The 19,592-nt window shown below is 47.7% G+C and overlaps 1 protein-coding gene across 4 annotated transcripts in view; it reads right to left on the reverse strand.

The window, feature by feature from the left end:
• PGAM5 (PGAM family member 5, mitochondrial serine/threonine protein phosphatase) overlaps positions 1 to 19,592 on the reverse strand; it is a 164,158-nt gene that overhangs the window by 105,388 nt on the left and 39,178 nt on the right. For 2 of the 4 annotated variants that reach the window (XM_069620013.1, XM_069620012.1), the window contains exons 2-3: positions 13,169 to 13,228; positions 10,219 to 10,397 (exon numbers count right to left, since the gene is read on the reverse strand). In XM_069620013.1, coding sequence (XP_069476114.1) covers positions 10,219 to 10,397; positions 13,169 to 13,228 — 239 coding nt within the window. The remainder of the gene's footprint in view (positions 1 to 10,218; positions 10,398 to 13,168; positions 13,229 to 19,592) is intronic. The other 2 variants (XM_069620015.1, XM_069620014.1) reach the window with 1 other exon arrangement.

A 19,592-nucleotide genomic window follows, 5' to 3' on the forward strand; every position in this document is an offset into this window, starting at 1 on the left:
GGAAGGCCGTAAGCCTAAATCCGATGGCTGCATAACCGTGCCACCTTCTCCTTCCGCCGAGTAGGCCGTGTCTGGCTGCAGTAAGACTTCAGGGGGGATCGGGTCATAGACCTCTGGCAGCCAAGCCATAGACTGAGTCTCCGTCGACGAAGGAATCCCAACCGCTGCTGCCTGAACAGTAATAGGCATCGTCAATGACACTGCGGTCGACGAGGAAGTAGTCGTCGTCGAGCCCTTAGACTTCGTCGCCGATTTCGATGCCGACTTCCCGGCTGAAGCGTCTCGACTCACGGTAGACCTGGGACGGTCCCCTGAGGAGGATTTTGACAGCGCTTGCCTCTCCGTCTTAGATGATGAGGAGGAGGAGGGCTTTTTATGTGATGAGGAAGACCCAGCATGCTTCCCCTTATGCTTGTCCTCAGCGCGGTTTTCTGCTGGCCGTACCTTTTTCGATGGAGGTTCCGACTTGCTCCTGGAGGCCGTGGAGCCAACTTCCGAAGCCGGGTAGGCACCCGCTCCGTCATTAAGCCAGTCGACCAGCCTTCTTTTACGGTCCTTAAGGGTTTTTTGGGAGAAACCCTGGCATATGTCACATGTATCCGCCGTGTGGTGCGGGTGGAGACAGTAGATACAATCCATGTGGGCATCTCCTTCATAAACTTTTTTGAGGCCACATGTCGCACAAGGGCGAAATAAAACTTTTCCAGACATAATTTGAACCTCGCCGAAGCGAAACAGAAAAAACAACCTAGTTTCTACTAGTAGTAATCACGAGGATCCCACTACTTTGAAAGACGGTTGAAATCTGAGGGAGCGCGGGGGCGGGTCCTGTATTTATATCATGACGTCCTGACGGTGCGGGCATGCATGATACAAAACGAGGTGGATAGGACGCATAAGCGTCGAGAAAGTTTTCCTACGGGAAAGGGTCTATATAATGTACCGGGGATTCCCAGCCTGACGACGGGGAATATTCTAAGCATGTGAATCCATGAAAGATCCAATGCTGGAGAAGGTAGAATGGTCACAGAGTTTGGGATCAGCTCATGGGTGGAGCACCAGTTGCACAGATCACAGAAGATTACGATCAAAAGAATTTGGCCACGTGATAATGTACATTTTCAAAAGTGTCTGCTCGTCAATATCATGCATCTTCCCCAACAAAATAAAATATAGTTCACACTGAGATTTAGATACACTAACCTAAACGTTATTGAAAAACATGGAGTGGAGACAATGCAGTGTTTTACAGTAGCAATACTGTAATTATGCATTATGTAACAAGTTACAATTTTTAAAGATGGAATTGCACGACTGTCTTAAAATAAAAAAATTCAAGTTTACACATATCGGTCTTTGACAAACAGGATATAGTTAGCTCAATACAAGTTATCATACTGATTACTTCTGGTTTGCAATTATTTTAAAAATAAAATCACTTATCTTGTCTACGACTCACAGGCCTTTAGCACTTTCAGATTGGAGGAGATAACTACTGCGCACTCTCCATTAACCCCTTTGAATTTCCAGTGAACAGAGAAAAGATGGCAGAGAGCCCAGAGGTCAAAGAATGCACGGAGAGCTAGGCTATCATTGAACAGTGTAATTAAATAGCAGGCTGTGCTACACAAGTGTCAATTTAAGTAGCAAACCTACAGAATTGCATAGCAAATTGCTTAACGACACCACTCATTTTATGCCGTGCCTCATTAGCCCAGCATTCCCCATCTTATTCAGTCCCTCCTTGCATGGGCATCCACCAGTCACTCATTACTGATGCATCTGTCATCCTTATCATATCATAGCCCATTACCCCCAGCAAAATGATCAGAATGTTTAATATCATAAGTACATATAAAGTAAACTTAAAAATAGGAAATTAGGTCTGTGCAAATAAATACTTCCCATTTCAGAACATAAGAACGACCATAGCGAGTGTGTGTAATGTGCAACATAAATTACCACAAGCACATGAAAAGCAGCACCATGGTAATGTGCATTTTTTTTTTAAACTTTTATTTTTATCGGCAGAGGTTCACAAGGTACAAACATCAAGGCAACAAGCATATGAAACATATAAAACATGGAGGTGCTTACAGGCTGCCTTGTCAACATTACAGCAGTGACTACAATGTTTTGCGAATAAAGGAGAAGACCTGAGGAGATCATGATGCAGGAGTGGTGGCCGGAGACAGACAGGACTCCGACCCACCCTCGGACTGATTATTGAGATATGTGTTAAATTCATTCCAAATGTTCTTGGGGCGAGACTGGGCCGGCAGCATAGACAGATAGTCCTCTTCGCAATTCCGTGACCATGTAAGCAGGCCCAACCATCTCTGCGGGGTCGGGGGAGAGGGACACCTCCAGTTCTGGAGTATACACTTCTTGGCAATCATACAACTTACATTTAAAAACTTTTTCAGGCGTTTAGTTTCCTCAGTGCTCCAAACCCCAAATAGGACTGCAAGGGGATCGGGATCGATAGTGGTTTCAATTACTGCACTAAGTGTCTTTAGGACCCCGTCCCAGAAATTGAACAAGTTCTGACAGGTCCAGAACATATGTAGATGATCAGCGTCCACGGCCCCACAGCGTGGGCACAGGCGCACCTCAAAACGAGCAAACCCCGAAGTCCTGCGCGGTGTATAATATAGCCTATTAAGGAGCTTATATTGCATGGCCCGGAAGCGGAAGTTGAGAGAGACTTTTTGGGTGTGGAGACACATGCTCTCCCATAGCTCATCAGTTATCTCCAGGCCCAGTTCGTCTGCCCATTTTTTGCGAGCACCGAGGACCGGCGTAGAAGGGGCGTCTTGCAGGATATGATATAATGATGAGATGACGCCCCGTGCACCGCCCGAGTTAGCAATGTACGCTATAGCCAGGTCGTCAGGGGGCTCGTCAGGGAAAGAGGGCCACCTAGAGCGGAACGCCGCGCGGAGCCTGTAGTACTGGAGAGTTTCCAAGGGGGATCTAGTGTGACCCGGCTTCCAAGTCTGGGGGTTTATGAATTTGCCCTCTGGATAGAAGTCCGACAGTGCCCTATACCCCAGAGCCTCCCATTGGCGGGCCAGGGCAGCGTCTAGCGTGGGCTCTAACCCGGGGCAGGCCCATGCGGGTAGCCACTTGTAGTACGGGGAGGTCCCATCTGATGAGCCTAGTATGCGTGTCCAGGCAAACATGGTCGCAGCGATGGGGTCAACTGGGGCGTCCGGGGCGTAGTGTCGCTGTAACACTAGGGACATTAAATTAATGGCAGCAGTTGCCAGCCGTTCCAGCTTAACATGAGGGCGCACCGGGGTGCCAGGGTACCAATGAGTGGCATATTGGGCTTGGGCCGCCAACCAGTATGTAGCAAAGTTCGGAGCAGCAATACCCCCTCGTCTGTATGAGAGTGCCATGTCAGTCCACTTCTTGCGGACCGCACCTGAATGCCAGAGGAATTGTGCGCAGAGCGTGTGCAATTTAGTGAAGTATGCCCTCCCAGGCCAAACGGGAATGTTACTAAAGGTGTAAAGGAGCTTGGGAAGCAGAATCATTTTAATCAGTGACAGCCGACCTGCAACGGATAACGGAAGAGTACGCCACCGTGAGATTTTAGCCTCAACTATCTGCGCTACCGCAGAGTAATTATCGGTGAGTAGGGTGGATTTAGTAAGGGATACATGTACACCCAGGTATTTAATGCCTTCAGGGGCCCAGAACAGGGGATATTCGGAGACGGGCTGTGTGGTGGATTGAGTGAGCGGGAAGATCTCCGACTTGGAATAGTTAATCGTGAAACCGGAATGGGTGCCAATGCGGGTGACATCTCTCAGTATGGGATTGAGGTGAGTTGTGGGATCTCTGATATAAAGTAGGACGTCGTCTGCGTAAAGGGATATAATTTCAGGCTCCTCTATCAATCTTATTCCCTTATGAGAGTGTCTAGAGCGGATATAGTCCGCCATTGGTTCTATCACTAGTGCGAAGAGAATTGGAGAGAAGGGGCAGCCCTGGCGGGTGCCTCTAAATAACGTGAAGATCTCGGATGTTAGTGAGTTAACTCGAACCCGCGCAACGGGGGAGGTGTACAATAGTCTAATAAACCCTCTCATGTTTGGGCCAACACCCATTGTCTCGAGGACCAGCCACATGTATTTCCAGGAAACCATGTCAAAGGCTTTCTGGGCGTCCAACGTAACCGCTACCGCCTGGGCGTTCTGATCTATGCGGGACATGACATTGAACAATCTCCTGATGTTGTGGGAGGTGGATCTGCCCGGGACGAAGCCCGCTTGGTCCTCATGCACCAGGTGCGTCATGATTGGCAAAAAGCGATTGGCAATGATCTTAGCAAAGATCTTTGTGTCAAGATTCATGAGGGAGAGAGGTCTGTATGACCCGCACTCATCTTCAGGCTTACCCGGTTTGAGCAGCACAGTGATGACCGCTTCACGCATGGAGGGGGGGAGGATGGAGGCCTGGAGAGCCTCATTCCATACCTCAAGCAACCGAGGGGCCAGAATAGCTATGTGCTCCTGGTAAAAATCTGCGGTTAGCCCATCCGGGCCGGGCGCTTTGCCTTTGGGCAAGTCGGAGATGGACGACACTATCTCGTCTAGCGTAATCGGGGAGTCTACCTGGTCCCTGGTCTGTTGGGAGATTTCTGTAGTGGGTATCTGCTCAAGGAGTTCGCGCATACGTTGCTCAGTGTGTTCTACGGGCCTGGAGTAAAGGGAACTATAGAATACAGTAAATATGTCTAGTATTTCCCGGTCCGCCCACCGAGCCGCACCATTTCGATCTTTGATAGAAGAGATCTGTGTTCGGCCCACCTCCCCCCTTACAAGTGTCGCAAGCGTTTTCCCAGGCCTGTCGCCCTCCCCATACCTCCTGGCGGCCTGAGGGCGGCTGAAGTAACGGACTTCGGAGGTGGCCAGTGTGTTATATACCTGAAGTTCATCAGAGATTCGGGCAAGAATGGTGGGGTCAGAGCCGGTAGTGTTGAGCTGCTCAAGTTGTTTCAGTTTGGTCTCAGAGTGCCCCAGAGCAGCCCTAATGGCCCTCAGTACCCCGGCCTCCCGGGAGATGGACATGCCCCTTATGTATACCTTGAAGGCCTCCCATCTGATCGCGGCAGTCGTGTCCCGAAGTGAGTTAAGTTCAAAGAACGATCCGATGTCAGCTAGTATTTCGGACTTAAACACGATGTCTTTTAGGGCTTCGGACTTGAAGCGCCAGGTGCTGGCTGTTGGAGCAGGAGTGCCCAGTCTTAGGGACAGTGTGATTGGAGCGTGATCAGAAAGCGTGCGGGCCAGAATGCCCGCACCCTCCACCCCGCCCATTACCTCGCTGGAGGCCAAGAACAGATCTATCCTGGACGAGCTGTCGTGCACCGATGAATAGTAGGTATAATCCCGCTCGTGGGGATGGAGAGTTCTCCAGGCGTCACAAATATTGAGCGACTGCATATGGCTCCGTAGCCTGCGCGCCGCGCGAGACAGTGCTCTGGGACCCGTGGCAGTTCTGTCCAGAACAGTATCCAATATAAGGTTCAGATCCCCTCCCCATATGATATGCACCCCCACAAAGCCCAGAAGTATGGTGGCTATTGTGTCAAAGAATTCCGGAGAGTCCACGTTGGGACAGTAGGTGTTAACGAGCAGATATTCCCTCGCAGCTAGTGTGCAGTGCAGTATAACGTAGCGGCCTTCGGGGTCGATGTAGCTTTTATGGAGCCCACACTTAATTGATTTGTGAATAATCGTGAGAACACCCCTTGATTGCGTGGAATAGGAAGTGTAAAATCTGGCGGGACCCCATGACGGGGCAACTGCCCTTGGTATAAGTCCATTGGAGTGCGTCTCCTGTAAAAGCAGGATTTTACAGTTATGCCTGTTGGCATACGCCATAATCTTGCGGGCCTTGGTGTGGTTGCTCAACCCCCGGACGTTCCAGGACATTATGACAGTAGACACTTCAGTGGTAGCCATCCCCATCTACAATCTTCATCCTTAATGAACATCCCAACACAAATGACCATGTGAGCTCCCCAAGTAAAAGCAGCGTGTGCGCTTGTGCCACCCCAGAATGCACCTCGCGAAACCTTGTATGCCTTTTTGAGAAAAAACCCCATTTCCACCCCCCACCCGCACCACTAAACATGAATCAGCAGTGTAAACATCACCCACCCCTGAAAGCGCGCAGATGGGCCAAAACCAACCTGGCCCACACTTCCCCAAGGCCCAACGGGGGCCAACACATACCAACAAAACAGCAGAGAACAGTGCAATCGCAATGGGGTGCGCCGTTGCCACGCACTAGCACGCTTAGAGCCAAATGGCTCTGTTGCAAAACGAACAGTGGCAATGGACTCATAACGCAAGTCCCGACCCGCAAGGCGGGAAGCCGGGGATCGCGCACGAGCCTCTGCGGTTCCCGCAACTACTACAACAGTGTCGACAGTCACATAGCACCCACCCCCTGTGTCCCAGAGTGGGGCATTGGGCCAGTCTCAAAGAGGCAAAAAATCTGCCATTGTGAAATTAGAAGAGGAAGAATAACAATAGGGCAGCAAAATATTGTCACATTGGTTTCGCATAAAGCATCATAAAGGTCCCCAGAAGGATGGGTGCCTGAACACTGTGGCCAGGGCAATCAGCAGACACATAGACCATCCCAGGGGGGGAGCTGGCCCCAGATTAAATATCTGGCTCACACGCAAGCGCAACGCCTACAGCAGGTGGCAGGATAGAGTGTCCCATCGTGACCAGCCACCTGGGCATACCACGAAACAACGTGCACTGAGCGAGGCCCAGCTCTACGACATACAAAGTGTTCGGATAATAACAGGGCCAGTCGCCGCCCCCCAGGACATCCAGCCACTGAGGGAGACCGGCGTAAAGGACAGTTCCCGGCAGTATGAGAGATAGGTGGCCAGTACCAACAGTTCGTGGCCGACCCCCGCCACAGGCGAGCGCCGCAAGGAGCCAGGGCGGCTCGATGAGCCGAGCAGTGTAAGCAGTAATAACATGTAATTACAGAATCAACAAATGCAGTCAGTATCCCCACTCCATGACACCCAATTATCTTTCATCAGCGATGGCATCTCCAGGGCCCTGAAGCGGTATCTGCATCTCAATAAATTTTACCGCCTCTTCAGGGATGGTGAAGAAATAGAGTTTGCCCATGTGGGTGATTTTGAGTCTAGCAGGAAATAGAATGGCATATGGGACTTTGCGCTCCCTGAGCATCTTCTTGACGCCAAGGAACTGACGCCTCTCCTGCTGCACAGCCATTGAGAAATCCGGGAAAATTCGAATAGTATTGGCCTCCAACCGCAACTCCCCCCTCTCCCGTGCTAGGCGGAGGATAAGATCTCTGTCACGATAATTGAGAATCTTGGCTATGATGGGCCTGGGGCTATCTCCAGGCCTGGGACGCGGAGACAGGGCCCGGTGAGCCCGCTCGACAGTGAAGTAGGGGGGAGAGGTCCGGGTCACCAAGCAGGCCCTTGAGAAGACGTTCGACCGCATCCTCCATTCGACCCTTCAGGGCAGTCTCCGGGACCCCAACAATGCGCAGGTTGTTTCTGTGAGAGCGGGATTCTAAGTCGTCGCATTTTGCCTTTACATTTTTCATGTCGCGCGACAAGGCAGCCACAGTGTCCTGTAGTGTGTGTATCTCGTCCTCGTTGGTGGATATCCGGTTTTCGGCCTCTGTGATTCTGGAGCCAGCCTGATCGACGCGTGTTTTGAGTGAGGCCACGTTAGCATTGATGTCGTCAAGCTTTTCATGAAAAGAGGCGAAGTTTTTGGCCATCGATTCCATCATGGCAGTAAGATCAGGAGCCGCAGCCACGGGACTCGGGTCGGCATCGGGTTCCTCAGGCGTAGTTGACGCGTGGCCCACCTCGGATCGGGGGACCGCCTTTGTAAATTTATCCATGGCCCCCCCCCTGGCGCCACTCTTGGAGCGATTCGACATGACCCGGATCAGAGAGTCAGAGAGGGAGATGCCGAGATAAGATTAGCCAGGTATGGGCGCGAAGGAGGCAGCCGAACAGGTCCGGATCAGTCCAGCCCACGAGCCAGGAGGGCCCAGTTATATACTTGGTGTAGGGCTTACCAGAGGGACCCCCCCAGTGCAGCTCCCGCTGGTGTCCCCGCCCAAGGAAACAGCTTATAGTCCAGCAGAGATTGGGAAGACAAGGAGGTGTAGTCTGGAGGACGGGGTCATCCGTATGTGTAGATGGGGTGCTGCGAAGGCAGTGAGTGTGGTCCGGTCAGTGAAACTATGCCGCTTAAGGTGAGATTGCCCAGTTACGCAGAATGAGTGGGGCAGAGGCGTAGGAGGTCCGCTGGGCGCGGTGCAGGTCACCCTCCCAGCAGGATGAGGCGTAGTGTAGAGGGCGACAATTCCAGGAGGGAGTTGAGGCTCCAGGCAGTGCGGTGGAGGAGGGCCCCCACAGGGAGGGCCGCACGCCACTAGGCAGGTGAGGCCCGCTGGCAGAGTGGGCAATGCGCGGGGAGTCTGGGTCCCAGCAGGCCCTCCCGAATGCAGGCGAAAGCCCCCGATTCTCACCTCTAGCTCGCCGCGTCCTCCAGCCGCCCCAACTCCAGGCCAGGCCGCTGCGGCGATCACCGAGGAAGGGGCATCTCCAGGAGCGGCGATGGCGGCGGGCGCAGGGCTCCGCCGCGGCAGCACTCCCCGCGGGCCGGCACCACGCCTGGCCCGCAGCGCCGATCCTCAGCGGGAAGGGTGGGCAGGCGAGGATGAAGGGGCACCAGGCAGCAATGAAGAGGTGCCGCGTTCGGGACCCAGGCACGGGTCAGCGGCGCTGGAGACGGCGGCCGGCACCCTTCCGGGCCGCGTGCAAGCAGGAAATGCCGAAGGGCCCAGGGCCGCGCCGCCGCAAGTGCGGCACGAAGGCGGATCAGGGGCACCCGATGTCCGATTTCCTCCGGGATTCGGTGTGCGAGAAGGGCACGGCAGCGGGAGTATGTGGAGCGAAGTAGGGTTGCTGGATCCGCTACAGAACCGCAGATGTGAGCGGATAAGCGGCGGCCAGGCGCGGAGCTCAAACACTAGGCAGCCATCTTGCAGGCTGCTCAACAGCGCCCCCGGTAATGTGCATTAGAACATGGAATTGGTTATTGATCCCCTATGAGGCAATCGATTGCATTCGGAACATTCGGTCTTCAAAAGAAGACAGATGACAATGCAATTTTCAGACAAGATCTTTCAACAAGACACTTCATCCCCGAGAGGAAGTTTGCTGAAACATACTATTTAACACACAAAAGAGAAAGCTAAAACATGGGAAAATTCATCCACTGTCTTATAGAGTAACTGTTTACTTTAACATGGCACCTACTGCACACTCATGTAAAAACTGTTTAATTTCATCCATGTTTGCAATAAAAATGCAGTGCAGGTCACCATAAGCCCACTTCATATTTGGCCCAGTGCTGCCACCCAGCGGCCAGCCACACACTGAAACTTTAATTTGCAATTTATTGCCAACAAAAGTTTTAAAAAATGACCATACTCGCTAGTAAGTTCGAGTACCATGCAAATGGTACTCGACCTTTATAAAATCTCCTCGACTATTCAAGTGGGTGAGTAGCTTTTGCGAGCCACGACTACAGATAATAAAACATTTCTTTTTAAAAAAAACTTTGTCGAAGGGGCATTTTGGAATGGTCTTTTTTGTTGGTATGCTGTTATACTGGTTTTCTTCAAGCCTTGGAGATCTGGCTGTTTTCTAATCATAGAACAGACATGATCTAGATCTCTGGGGTGGTTTGGCTAACTTAGCAATAGCCACACAAGTATACCATTGCAAGAATACATCCTACTGTCTATGCAAAAAAAGCGCATTCAGTAGATGAGGCACACTACATGGCCTACATCTAAACTGCCCTGAAGTTGGTAGATTTAAGTTAACATAAAATAAATGCATGCCTCGCTTCCAACTTTAGAGCAAGTCTCAATAATAAAAGAAATTCAAATCATAACTAATGATTTAACTAAAGCCCGACATATTTTGCAAATTAGATCAGCTAACTGCAGCTAAACTACAAAAGACCAATGAACACAAAACGCAAACACTCAATTTAATCTTTAGTAATAAATACCACAATCTAAAACATTGCATGCTTGCAGACAATCGCAGCTGCCAGTGCCTGCCTCAACTGTGAAATAAGTAGCCCCAGATTTCGTCATACATACCCAGAAGTGTGAGAGTCCTGTCTGTATCTGCGCGCCCTTCCAGGTTGTACTGAGAATGGCGGATCAGAAAGATATGCCTGCTGGCTTTAGACTTAACTTTGTTGAGCTCAGGAGCCAGTTCCACCTCGCCAGTCTCCCCATTTCTCTTCTGGAGATTTATGAGCGATAGCGGCTCACGCCTAAAAGAACAAGAAAAGGAAACATTGGGGGTTTCGTATAAACCAACAAAGAACACTGGTAAAAGGCAGCAATCTTTAAATGAACAGTATTACTTTTTTAGGTTACCTTTTGTATTCACCTTCCCAATGTATCCAAATAGCTGCCATAACCTCCTCCAATATTAGCGCAGGGAGATATCATTGGTTACTCAAGTATAAGGACATGACAAATACATGTGGAATGCGATAAGTTAGACTCCTCTCATAGCTTTGAGCCACAACGGCTTGAACTCTGTAGTTATCTCAGCCTATTGACTTACACTAGGGCAATTGTTGGTCTACGTTTATCCAGTGCCCTCTGCAACTTGCGCCGCCCGGCCTCCGGGAACTCTCCTAAAGAGTCTGAAAGATCCTAGGTTTTTTCCACATCTACCATTACAGGTCTGGGGAGCCCCTGATCGCACTTATTCATGTACACCCTGACAAACCAGGGGATGATTTAATCTAACGAACGCAAGTCAGAGACTCTCCTAATCTAATGGCATCTTCCCCTATACAATGGTCTGGATCTCTTAGCTCGTGCTTCCCGTTGGCTGCACCTAAAGAGGCCCAAGGACCAGTCTCCCTACAAGGAGGAGAATAAAGCAGTTGTCCGTTATTGTACTCACTCAATAGAATCACATCTAGATACTTGTAATAATTTAGGGTGTGCGGAATAATTATAAAAGGCGCGGTGCTCGACTGCCTCGCACCCGTCCATCAATATTGCACAATTTTAAATACTCCTATACAGTGCTGCTTCTACCCTGACTTCCACCCCCACCAGAACAGCACCATTTGATTGCACTCAAGAAAGAAAAGAAAAAACTGGCTAACCGCACCTAACCTGAAGTGGAATTTGAGAAACAAGGCCCTGTTATTGAAATGCGTAGAATAGGACAGGCCTGGCAGAGGTCAAATAAACCAGGTCCTTAGTCAAGCACTTCACGGTCCTACCACCTCATCGGTTTGCATGGCGTATTTATGAGGTTTTTAGTTTACCACATTACTCTTGCGCATGTATCTAGTGCTTCATACAGTGCATACTTACGGTTGTGAAAGCAATTTACACAGATTGCCGAAGCAAAAAGATGTTGCAACATTTCCAATATATTGCAAAATATAAATGAGATGTGCAGGAGGGAGAGATTCGGTTACATGGGATTATAACTAATGAAATTATAACTAATGAAATAATAACGAATACAAAATAACTAATTCCAAAATAACCAATGTCACTATTTCCCCCCCTCAACCCCATTTTCATTTTATTTTTTCAAAATTAGTTATTTTGGTATCAGTTGTTTTTTCATTCGTTATTTTTTCATTAGATATAATCACGGCATACCGAGAGGTTCTTGTCGGACAGTGGGCGATAGCCGTTGTTTCTCAGCACGGGAGATGTACACATTTTAGAAGTGCTGTGGACAGCACCAGATTCGAACGCGATGATGGTTTGAAAACGGTCCGACTGAAAGCAAGCCCGATATGAAGGGTGTGGCTCACTAAAGTTTAACTTATTAGAGAAAACACATTTTTTACATTGAGATGATATGCAAAGGCTAAAAGGTAAATCGATAACGCACACTCTTTCTTCAATCAATCACACCAAAATTTAAATCAGACGGTTTTCCAACTACAAAGTCACAAGGATTCTACTACTCCTGCCCCGCATAACACAAGACTGCCAATATCGGTGAATCAAGGTTTGCAAGTTATGAACGATCACACTCACAGTTTCCTTGGCCTTAGCTTGGGCAGCACCAGGATAGTTAGAGGAAAGTGGGTAAATATTGGGTAAAGCCTTAAACGGTACATTTGTGTCTACAGTATGAACACAAGATAGATGAAACTATAAACACAACATGTGGCACCGTGGACTGCACTGAGCTCATGCGACAAAAGCCAGAAAACAAACACGGTCTAGTTAATGGACTTCTAGAAATATCACACAGATGTGAAACTCCGAACCCTGCTGTCCATGGATGGCATAATAGGGAGAACACATGCATTGATTACTAAGAGAAGTAACCACAGGAATGATGAGAACCTCTTGTGGTCAATGTTATTGAATATCTTATTAGAGTCCCAAACGCCTTGACAAACAGCGTGCACAGACTGGCTTTCGTGGTGCATTGCCCTTGATGGGTAGGGTGGGGCGATATAAATGATGGGTTAGTAGTAAAAATAAAAACATCGGTGCCAAACAGGCAATGCGGAACGGTTCATGCAGCACTTTAAAAAGATTGCACGGACGTGGTGTAAACTTTAGTGCTTCTATCCCCAAATCAAAAAAGGTATTCATTACATTTGCTTTGGAGGGATGAAAGCCCGGGTCACCATGCAGCAAGCACTCTAACGAACTGAGTTAACCGTACTGGTGTGAGGGTAAATACATTATATGGCTTATCAAACCAAAAAAATTACGCGCTGGCCTTAATCCACAATCTGCCTTCAGTTTAGCATAACAATCTGTGCTCTTGTAAACGGAAATGACCTTTGTGGAGATTACCCCCACCCCGCCCCTACTCCATTGGCGGCTGTTGGGCTCGAGCTATCGCATGTAAACATCACGTTGTACCCATGAAGCGTATTTTCACTAAAGTTTGTCAACTGTCTTTCGTTTCTCTCTCCTCCAGGCTTCTGTGCACACAGAAGCGCGGCAGCCTCTCTGAAGGAGGGAGCAGCCACCTAGTCTTTTATTCAGTCAAATTCACCTCGGTAAGAAAATGGAAGCCAGAAAATGTACTTACAGGCCCCATACTGGTGCGACTGGGCTGTTGGTACTAGAACCGGTGGTTTGAGTGGCAACCCTGGAAGAGAGAAAGAGGGATGACAGAGACTGGAATAAGGGAAAGCAGGTCAAATAAACTTCATGTAGGGAGTCATATTTTATATAAGAGCTTCTGAAGGAAAGCAGGCATCCTCAAAAGACAGGAAGAAAATCGGTTGTACAAAGTGCATGCAGCTGCCCCCCCCCCCCATGCACCCCAGATAAAAATATAAACGAACCATTTTGCAGAGAATCCACGCCAGCAAAACAGGGAAATATTGGTTTGCATTGTCAAAAGTGAACGTAAACATTAACATGGTCGGCTGTTAAATGATCTGGTAATAATTTCCCATAGACTGGGAGAAATTGGTAGACATTCCAAGTCATCGTCTTCTTTCGACACACATTAGGATTAATGTAGCATAACCGAGATAGAAGCTAAGAACAACTGCGTTTGGTCTAAAATAACCATACCGAGCAATTATGCATTGGATTGGTTGGTCTAGTCGTGGGGTGTTTGTGTGTCTTTTGGCTTCCCTGCGTTTTAAGAAAATGATCACTGAAGAAATTGTAATGTTCTTTACGTTTGTGTGCGGTATTCATTTTGTAATGGGTTACAACCAAACTCATGTTTTTGGAATCAATGTGTCATGTACGTATATTCTTTAACTTGCTCAGCTAATGGGCCAAACTTCCCCAAGGATCATTCCTTGCAGCACACTGGGATCAAGGCCATATTAGGACATGTAATGTTCAATGGCCGTAAACCCCACCCACGTCCACGTGGTGTTACATGCTGCGAGGATGCTTGGACTGGAGAGTAGAGATATCCAAAATGAGCAGTAACTTGCATGCTCACTTAATACGGTGAACATAACTGCACCCGCCTCTAGGCGAGAGCATTTGCACGTACGTACTGCTGCTTAATATCTAGACACTTCCTACTGCCTGGAAGTATTATTGGAGGCACTGCATGCGACTAAGCAGACCCACGAGCATCAGAAAGACTATATATATTCAATAAAATACACCAACTGTTTTTTTTTTTTAAGAACTTGTTGCCAGGTCGTTAAGGTGAGAAATACATTGAAAAAAGAAAAACAAAAACTTTCAAATTCAAGGAAAAAAACGTTGGTTGCAGGGACGTGAAAGTGAAAACCCCCTGAAATTCAGTGAAAGCCACCGTAACTTCACGCCCCCAGTTGCACAGCCTTCGACCACAATGACATCACAAATCACATTACAACACTAACCGTTCATAACCAGTGACCACAGCCTCTAGCTGTGCCCGCTGTATAATTTACCATATTAAGGAGCCATAAACCATGGCCTTTGGCCAGAGCCTTCAGCCATGCCTCCTGTATTAAGGAGCCACTAGCCATGGTCTTCAGCCGTGCCCACTGTGTATTACACAACAGTAACTGAATAGTAGCCATAGCCATTGGACAGGCTACTCTTATTTTAACACATTAAGGGGCCACCAACAATGGATTTCATCCATGGCCAGTGGTCACGGCCTTGGTTTGTGTCCACGATATATTTCACAACACTAACCAGCCACTAGCCATGGCCTTCAGCGGTATCCCCTGTATATTTTAATACATTAAGGGGCAGTAGTCAAGGCTTTCAACCACAGTCAGTGGCCACAGCCTTTGGCCGGGATTACTGTATATTTTCAAACACTAACTGGCCAGTAGCCATTGTCTTTAGCCATAGCCAGTAACACAGCCTTCAGCAATGGCCTCTGCATATCGTACAAATATAACTAGCCATGAACAAGGCAAAGGCCACGACCTAAATGGTTACTTAGTTAATCAAAGCTTTATTAGGCAAGTCATAAATGGTATGTCTGATGCATCAAAGATGTAATCTGTCGTGTCATATGATGTAATTTTTGATGTTACCAATGATGTCATTGTGGTCGAAGACTGCGCAACAGGTAGCACAAAGTTAAGGTATCTTTATCTGAATAGGAGGATTTTCTTAGCTTTAAGTAGTCACCTTAATGTCCCAGTAACTAAAATGTGTTCCTTCAAATTTCAAAAAGGTTTTTTTTTTTTTTACAATGTATTGTTCACCTTAACGTCCTTGCAACAAACGTTTTCTCATTGGATTTCAAGGATTTTGTTATTCCGTACATTTTTTCCAAGCCACTGGCCATGGCCTTCAGCAATGTCCACTGTATATTTTAGAAGACTACCAGACCAATAGCCATGGACCTTCGGCCATGGGTAGTGGACAAATCTTCCCAGACCACTAGCTATGGCCTTTGGTCATGGCCAGAGGGAAACGCCTTTGGCTGTGCCGACCATTTTTGAAATCACTACCAGACAACTGGCCATGGATAGTGATTTTTCACCCGACCTCACTGTACCCATTAAAATTACGAAAAACATTAAAATTTCTTTTTTGCCATAGCCGCAGTTAGAACTATAATGAGCATTTCCTCTTGTTTTTTACTTCTGGTGACGTTTTCCCCGTGCTTTCAAAACATTTCAGAATCTGCGTTATCAGTGGTGTCCTGTGTGCCCATTCAAAAAATCATGGATAACTTTTTCCCAGTGTAAACCCAAATATTCTTTTATTGTTTAATTCCCTGCATAAGTAGGGTAACATCTCATGACGGGCTGCAAGAACAACATATGCCCAGGTTGGAAACGTTAACCTCGAAATCCACCCTAAGGCAACCATCGCTCAAAGACGTTCATCAATTACAGACTGATTTTGACAGTGGTATTGTTATGTACAGAAGATGGCAGGCTTTGAGAACTCAACTCAATTGTTTAGGCAATGCGCAGTGAGATTGAACTATTTGCCACGGATAACACACTTTGGTTAAGCCATGTGCTACAAGCCCCTCGTTCTATAGCTGGTCTCTTGCGATACATTGCACGACCAACTAACCACATTTAAGCAGTGCGGAAAAGGGAAAGAAACAACCGGCTGTGAGAATAACATACGCACAGGTACTTTTGCTCCCATAACGAAAATGAAAAGCTGGCACCCATGAATAAATGCACAGTAAGCGAACATAATCTTAAAGTGAAATATACAAATGTAGTTCAATTGATTGACCTTCCCCTTAGAAGAAAGTGTGCAAGACAAAAATAGCATTGGACTTTTGAAAGAAAGTAATGAACGCTAGAAAAATAACCTGAGTGAGGAAATGTTCCAATAAATATGCGAGCAAAGTAGAAAAGGTACTCACCTTTTTCACCCAGCAATCTGTCGTGAAATATTACCTGGAAAACTAAAACCAAATACGAAACACGGGCTTGTGGTCTTGTGGGTAAGCGTCTGAACTGGGAACATGACAACCTGAGTAAAATCCTGGTAGCCTCATTCTTGAGCAATCTTGCCAACCTCAAAAAAAGAAACCAAGGGGCTACTGCCCTCTGAAACAAAGTTATGCCGTCCACCCAAGTGTTCTTTACTTGTGCCCTGAAAAGCAGACACAATCAGGGGAAAATAACTGCACTAGTGTCCAGGATTGTTACCCCTCTTGCCACATCCTGGGCAAAACTCATGACTTACTTGCCCCATTATCATTTCCCCTCCTCACCCACATGTCTGGCCTTCAACAATACTCTGCCTTATAAAGAAAACTTGAAAAGTACACATACCATAGTGTCACTCAAATATATAAATCCTTATAGAACAAGTTAGGCTAAAATGTACACTTGTGGCATTACCCCCCGCCCCCATCTTAACAGGGAGACTACACATACCAGAATGCAATTCTGCAAAAGACAAACAAAATACAAAACAGTCCATTAGAGAGCACTGGGAACATAGACGATCTTTAAACCATATTGGGGCAGTATGTGGGATACATTACTCGCCGTAATTGTATTTGTAATGCTTGTATCTGCTCAGATTCACATGCTATGCATAGGTTGACATCTAGTGGTAGTTGCGTACTATTACATTATTTGTTTTCGAAAACTCGAAAAGGGACGTCAACACGGTGTGTCAGTAATACCATCCCTCGTGCGACGTCCACTGTACCCACGGTCCTTCGCGCGTTGAGGTGCCTCAGATTGTTTCGTTTCTGACATGAGGTATCATGAAGTGTAGAACGAGTACAGATGTAATAAAGCAGATAAGAAGCGATAAATCCAGAAAAACATCAATGCACCTATTCCAAGAGGGGAGGAAGGGTGGGTGAATGTGAATCTAAGCAGATGCAAGCTATAGAAATAAGATTACGTTGAGTATTGTATCCCTTCTGAGGCTCGTGGATCTGCTTAGATCACATGCTATGCATTTACTAGCGAGCAGTATCAGAAGGAGGTGGGTTGGGAGAAGGTACGGCAGCAAACAGATGTTTTAGCATCGCTTGGCCCACCTGTGAATCTGCTTTCGAATGTGTCAATGCAGTCTAGTGGGACTTGTAACAAAAGCCAAAGTAGCTCCTGTACCTCCGATAGAGTGAGCTCTTGGTGTGAAAGGCAGAGTTTTCTTTGATGGGGAATAGCAGAGCTGCATACATTTCACTATCCATCTGGAGATGGTGTTCTTTGAAACGTATCACCTTCCCTGCCAGGTGCTATGGAGACAAACAGTTTAAATGTTTTTCTTAGGAGTTTTGTTTTGTTTACATAGGACAACCTTGAAGTGTATGGGGGTTTTTCTCGGCTGAGTCTGAAGGATTTTGAAAGAAGGCAGGTAGTTCAATGGATTAGTTAACATGGAACTTGGATATGAATCTAGGTGAAAACCTAGGGTGCATTCACTTTGAGGATAAAGAAAGGGTTTTGCGCAGACAAGGCTTGCAGCACACTAACTCTTCTTATTGAGGTGATGGCTACCAGAAAGGCCGTCTTGTATGTTCAGTGTTTGAGGCGGGATTTGTGCATAGGCTTGTGTAACGATCCATGCCCCTGACCCCCTCAGGTATAAAAGCCCCCTGGCAGCAGTGGGGCTAAAGCCCTTCACACTGGCCCCAAGGGCCTTAAAACTCCATCAGAAACATACATGGTGTCAATCGTGGTGCCTTTGGCGCCAGGCTCATTAGCAGGAATAAAGCAATACCAGTTTTGGACCTTAATTCAACACGGAGGCCTATTACACAGCTCAGTTCTTTAGAACCAAGCCATGCAGTCTAGTGTTTTGAGTGTGGCTGGGCCTGGAACGACTTGGCCTGAAACTACTTTACCTGGGCTATTTAAACCACACCCAAACAGCAGAACACACTTTGCGTTATTCTGCACTCCTGCAGCATAACGCTCACTGTGTCCAGCTCCTGCTCATCTGCTTCTCCGGCGGCCCGATCCTGAAGCCCTAGATCCGGATTCCATTAATACCTGGAAGAACAAGAACAGCATTAGCGAGCAAGAACACTTACCTGTGAAGTAACCGGTCTTGAATCCATCCTGCGCTTCGCTTACCTCGCCCATCTCCAGGTTTCACTGCAACCTGCAAGGGAGAAGGAACAAGGTCAGCATTAACAAAGCACTTACCTGGGCAATCAGTGCTTCAATCGCTCACCACTCCGGAACATCACAGCAACCTGGACAAAGGAGGGAAGAGAACACAGATCAGCAATTAACATCAATAAACAGCGCAGCGCTCCACGCATCAATAACTCACCATGGTCTTCGCCATTGGCGCGGCAACTCCGAGATCGCAACCATCCCTATGAAAACAAGAGACATTGTTGTTAGGGAACAGCGTAGTGGAGCAAGACGCAGAGAAGACAGAAAACGGAGGAAAGACAGAGATAAAAGACGGAAAAGACATTAGAACTCACCTGGAAGACAGCAAGCAGAGTCGGAGTCACAGCCGGTCTGGACCCTGCATGAAGGCACACGGACCAGTGAAGCAACTAGGTCCACGGAACGCCCGCACCAACCATGCGCCCCTGCAAAGAGACGCAGGACGGAGAGTTCAAAGCACAAAAACCTAAGGTGAGCAATAACCCAAGGGAGGGGATTTGGACCAGAGGGAGGTGGGAGTCCACCCATCACAGAACCAGTATCTTAAGCCTCCATTCTCCCGTTATAGGCACTACCCAACATCTGGCACATAACCAAGCAGAGAGGGGTCCGGGATAGCGCTTAGTCCTCCATCCAGTATTGTGTGGCGCCCCTGTGGATATCAGGTGAGCATAACAGCTTGAAGGGAAGAACCATGAGCTTCGAGAGTAAAACATTAAGATCTCTGTGGGGGTTTGGTCTCTTTAATCCTTCCATGAAAGCCTTAACAGGACTTTGCACCAGAACACCTAGTTTTGTGAAGTGGTGTACATGGACAGAGCCGCTAGGTGAACCTTAATGGAGTTGAATACTAGGCCAGAGTCTAGTACGTGGAGCATGAAGTGAATAATTTGTGAAGGAGTATCTGTGCCTGGTGTTAGGTTTGCGTGCCTCCTTGGGGATTTCCATACACTTAAATGGCCAAAC

This window comes from Ambystoma mexicanum, chromosome 10, assembly GCF_040938575.1.
Source record: "Ambystoma mexicanum isolate Mex_15411 chromosome 10, UKY_AmexF1_1, whole genome shotgun sequence".
Classification (NCBI taxonomy): Eukaryota; Metazoa; Chordata; class Amphibia; order Caudata; family Ambystomatidae; genus Ambystoma; species Ambystoma mexicanum.